Source organism: Echinops telfairi, unplaced genomic scaffold (assembly GCF_000313985.2).
Source record: "Echinops telfairi isolate 266 unplaced genomic scaffold, ASM31398v2 ScPeMD7_7457;HRSCAF=8495, whole genome shotgun sequence".
Taxonomy (NCBI): Eukaryota; Metazoa; Chordata; class Mammalia; order Afrosoricida; family Tenrecidae; genus Echinops; species Echinops telfairi.
In genome coordinates, this window is record NW_022111357.1 from 28,832,599 (window position 1) to 28,837,295 (window position 4,697).

Below are 4,697 nucleotides of genomic sequence, written 5' to 3' on the forward strand. Positions count from 1 at the left end.
CCCCATCCTCATATAAATATATTTTCATATGTACATGTCGTTATCTAGACCTCTATGAATTCCCTTTGCCTCCCAGCTCTTTCCTCTAGGGAAAAATTGTTAAAAGTCGGGACTGTCCTGCCAAAAGTGGGACGTCCGGTCACCTTAGAGTAATCTTGAGGCTGGCGCAGGACAGTGCACTGTTGCGTTCTGTTGTGCATAGGGCTGCTTTGGGTCAGAACCGACTCAGTGGCACCTAGCAGCAGCAGCAGCAGCAGCAGCATGGAAGTGGAGCCAGGTGTTGTAATGGGGACTATTCTTAATGTAGTCATCATCTTTCCTGTGGTTTGGTTATATGTGTCCTTATGTCTCACCAGTACTTTTCTTGAACTCTATGATAGTTTTTTCCCCTGTAAGTGATTTATATCTCCATGGTATACTTGTAATCTCTTTAAACAGAGAACTGGTAAATGAAATCATGGCCTGCCTTTACTCGTGAAGTATTGATCTTTTCATTTCAAAAGATGTCCAGGAAGCAGATAGTAAATAAGTAAGAGCCACTAAACTTGGACTTGGGACAGCTTCCTTTCATGCCACCTATTGTTAGTCTCATTTTATTTCTCGGGTTGTTTCCTTTCTTGAATCAAGTAGCCACTCTGCTAGGAAATACCTTAGCTATATAGCAGTATTCATTATATGTCCACTGGTTCAGTGCTGCCCTCATAAATTTCACTCCACGCAGGTAACAATCTGTTGGCTACAAGCATTCCCTTGTATTGTGCTTTGCTTTAGTGCGCTTCTCCAACAACATGCTGATTTACAGTTTGAAGGTTTGTGCAACTCTACCATTGAGCAAGTCTGTCACTGCCATTTCTCCAACCACCTGTGCTCACTTGGTGTCTCTGTTAATGTTATGGTAGTTCTCACAATTTTCCAAGCTTTCTTATGCTATTTCACATTTAATAGACTGCCAAAACAACAACAACAACAAACCAAAGAGTCGATACCGACTGAGTTAGTTTATTGTGCCAACCTGGCCGATAAACCAAGTGGGGTTCATTGAAGGGTGGATGGATAAACGGCTCACTGAGCCTTTCCTTTCTAGTTCTTGGGTCTCTTGCTTTGTAATGGTCGGAGCAGGGTGCAGCTGCCTTAGCAGTTCCCTGATTCAGCTTGCAAGGCTGAGTTCCTGCAAGACATCCCCAAGGAGAAGCCACATGGACCTACCCGATGCAGCCCTGGGTGCTGGAGCAGCCGTGTGGAGACCCCTGCCAGCGCTGAGATGCTTACACATTCACTGCTTGGTTTGCCTCCTGCAGTCAGCATCATGTCTATTTTATGGGATGGAGGACTTTGTGGACTGGTGTTGGACATATGGGTTAATGGGTTAATGTGGGACTTGTGGGCTTGGACAGCACTGGGTTGGGATGTTTTCTTGATGTGCACTTAACCTTTACATAAAACTCTGTCTTATATATTAGTTTCTGTGGATTTGTTTCTCTAAAGTACCCAGACTAACACACCGACTAATATCGAGACCATTATAGGGCAGGGTAGAACTGCCCCCCCCACCCCCATGAGTTTCTAGGACTATAACTCTTTATGGGAGTAGAAAGCCTGTCTTTCTAAAGACTTTGTGGATCACTGCCCAACACATAACCACTTTGCCGCCAGGAGTGCTTGGTAGACTATAGTGTAAAATATAACTTTTATATGCACTGGGGAAATCCCATCCCCCCTCCACCACCACCACCACCCCCACAAAAAATAACAGAACGTCATATGACTTTTTTTTTAATATTAGCTTTATTGCTGTGACCTGGAACCAAACCTACAATATCATCGTGGCATGCCTGCTATCTGTCACTAAATGATCTTGCATGAAAGTCCATGGTACTTTGCCTTGACAATACTGAGCATGGTCCTCAATGGCTCACACAGGATATGACTCCTTTGTTCTTCACCACCAGCCTATGAGGCAGGTGCTATTGTTATTCCATTTTGTAGGTAAGGAAACAGGCAGGGAGAGGTTTGGTAACTGGTCTGAGTTTCACAGCTATTTAAATGACAGGCCTTGGATCTGATCCAATAGGCTGACTCTAGATCTTAAGTCCTTAACCCTGGTTGCTCCTAGTAAACCTGTGGTGCTAATTCTGATTTGGAATCCAGAAATTTTCAGGCTTTAGAATGTGAATACATTACATGTTCTTTGATAATACCTCTGGTAAGCCTGGGGCAGCACTCTCTACTCAAATGTAATGATGTTTTTGTAGCAAAACATACAAATAGTCACAATATTGAATCAAGCGACTATTGAGAAGATCATTGTTTCAGGACAGGTTTTGTCACCCAAAACGCCAGTTTTTAAAGCTTTGGTATTTCGAAATTTTAAATAAATTTTAAATAAATTTTTAAATAAAAGGTTAAAAAGACATTTTGTCACACTGGCACTCATAAAGGGGAGAGCATTTATTGTTTTTAAAAACTGAAATGGCCATTTTCCTCCAAACTGGGCAGGGCATCACCTTTTGTAAACTTCAGCCAATACAGAAATTTTTTTAATAGAGAAGGAAATGAAAGTCACCACTAATCTTACCCAGAGAGCTCGGTGGTAATTGATCTTCCAGATTTTCTTCTTTGTATAAGATCATACTCGGGAAAAATAGATGATTTCTGAATGAGTTCAGTTTATCTAAATTCAGATTCCTTCTCTGCCACCGACTGGAAATGTGGCTTGGAGGAAATGAACATGATTACTCTGTGCCTCAGTTTCCTCTTCCATAACATGGGATTAGAAAACGCCTGCTCTGGGGGAGTTTTGAAAGGTTTGAGTGAGTTATTATGTATAAACAATACTTTCAGTAAAATGCCCATCAACTGGTAACTATTTTTTAGACATTGCAAATGAGTATCCTGTTATCTTATTAGAATTAATCCCTACAAATGGAATTACTGGCTCAAAGCATATGCACTATAAAAAGTTTTATGCCAACCACCCAGTTTACTTTTAAAACTCTGGTGATTTATTCACAGAAATGGCTGTTTCGGAGACCCTTGATCGGCTACTTCATACACTGGCTTTTGAAAACTAAAGATAAATGTTTTAAGTCCATATTGCCAGTCTGGAACGTTTAGGTTTATTCTACAGATCTCTCTCTTTCTTAGTACATGTCCATGAAAAATGGATTTTTTCCCCATGAACTTTTGAAGCCCTCCCACCCCTTGCATGTGTGTAGTCTATATATATATGCTTGTTTTTTGTTTTTTTAAAATGTTTCACAGCACTTTTGAATTCCAAGTTAGAGGCAAAAACTTGAAGGTGAGTTGGCATTTAGATTATTTTGGATGACAGCAGCATTTTAACCAGAGCATTTTGTCAAACTTTTCCAGTGGGCAAGGAGGCTTTTCCATGGTAGGCTGCTTGAACCAGAAATCCCAGCTCCATGCGGACAACAGCTCATGAGTAGACCCGTGGTCATGAGTCTTGTGGAATAGGGTACGAGAGAGAGAAAGCAGACTCGTGGTCTCCCTCCAGATGGTCTCTGTGTGTTGAGTGACACAAAGACAGTGCCTGGAGAACGCTCATCTCCATGGCCAGACCCTGTCTGGATCAGTCTGCTCTACAGGGCAGCTGTTCACAATAGTGGGTGCCACGTGTTCTTTCTTAGGTATTCAGCGGTATTCTGAGGATGGGTATTTTGCCAATAAAGCAGATTACCCTGATTAGATGATTTCTGAATGAGTTCTGAGTAGATCAGTAGGAAGACACCCACCTTTTGCTCTCCTGACTCTGCCCATTAAAGCCATCTGAGCAAAGCTTTTCACCCCGTGTTCCCATTACCCCTTGTTCCAGATGAGAGGATGCCAGGCTGTCCAGTTAAACCAGGGCGCCTCAGCCACTGTCAGATGAATCCAGAGTTGGGATTTCTTCAGCTTAAGATTTCCTTTGAAAAATAGATTATGCAGTTTTAACAACAATTTTATTAGTCCACTATGTACTGACACCTTGGTATTAAAACAAATTGCCGTGGTCCTGAGCAAATTAAAGGTGATGTGCAGAGTAAGAGACTGGGGGAAATGCAGTTGCCTTGGTCAAAGACAGGCTCTTCTGGCACATTTGTGGTCCCTGTAGTTTTGCAGCACGTGTCTGGGTTTTCCCCAAGATGTGGCCGGTGTAGCGCAGAGATCCAGCTGGAGGCCCTCGGCAGCCACTCTTCTTGGTGCCGTGCCTCCCGTTTTGTTGGAGCCTTGAAGGCCTGCTCCCTCCTGCTTGCCCGAGGCTCTGGCTCTGTGAGCCTTGAGGTGGGGGGCGGTCCCTATAGCTGGTTGTGAACCTGAATCCTAACTGTGGTGTTGTTGACTTCTCCCAGGATCCTATCCTTCTCCCAAAGCTGGAGCAACTCTGGTCGTGTATAAGGACTTGTTGGTGCTGTTTGGTGGCTGGACACGGCCAAGCCCTTATCCCCTACACCAGCCAGAGAGATTCTTTGATGAGATACATACTTATTCACCCTCTAAAAACTGGTAAGCCACAACGATAAGATTATAAAAAACTCTGGAGTAGAAGATTTTAAATCATTTTTGTTTGTTTGTTTTTATGTCAAGAATCCCTTGAGAGTCTGGTTTAAACTATGAGCGCATTTATTTTCCCAGAGCAAGGGTGTGTGTGTGTGTGTGTGTGTGGTTGTGTGTGTGTGTGTGTGTGTGTGTGTGTGTGT

The 4,697-nt window shown here is 42.9% G+C and overlaps 1 protein-coding gene across 1 annotated transcript in view; it reads left to right on the top strand.

Moving 5' to 3' along the window:
- Positions 1–4,697, top strand: part of FBXO42 (F-box protein 42) — a 120,830-nt gene that overhangs the window by 110,163 nt on the left and 5,970 nt on the right. Inside the window, exon 5 of the mRNA XM_004705157.3 lies at positions 4,350–4,503. Within this exon, the coding sequence (XP_004705214.1) occupies positions 4,350–4,503 (154 nt within the window). The remainder of the gene's footprint in view (positions 1–4,349; positions 4,504–4,697) is intronic.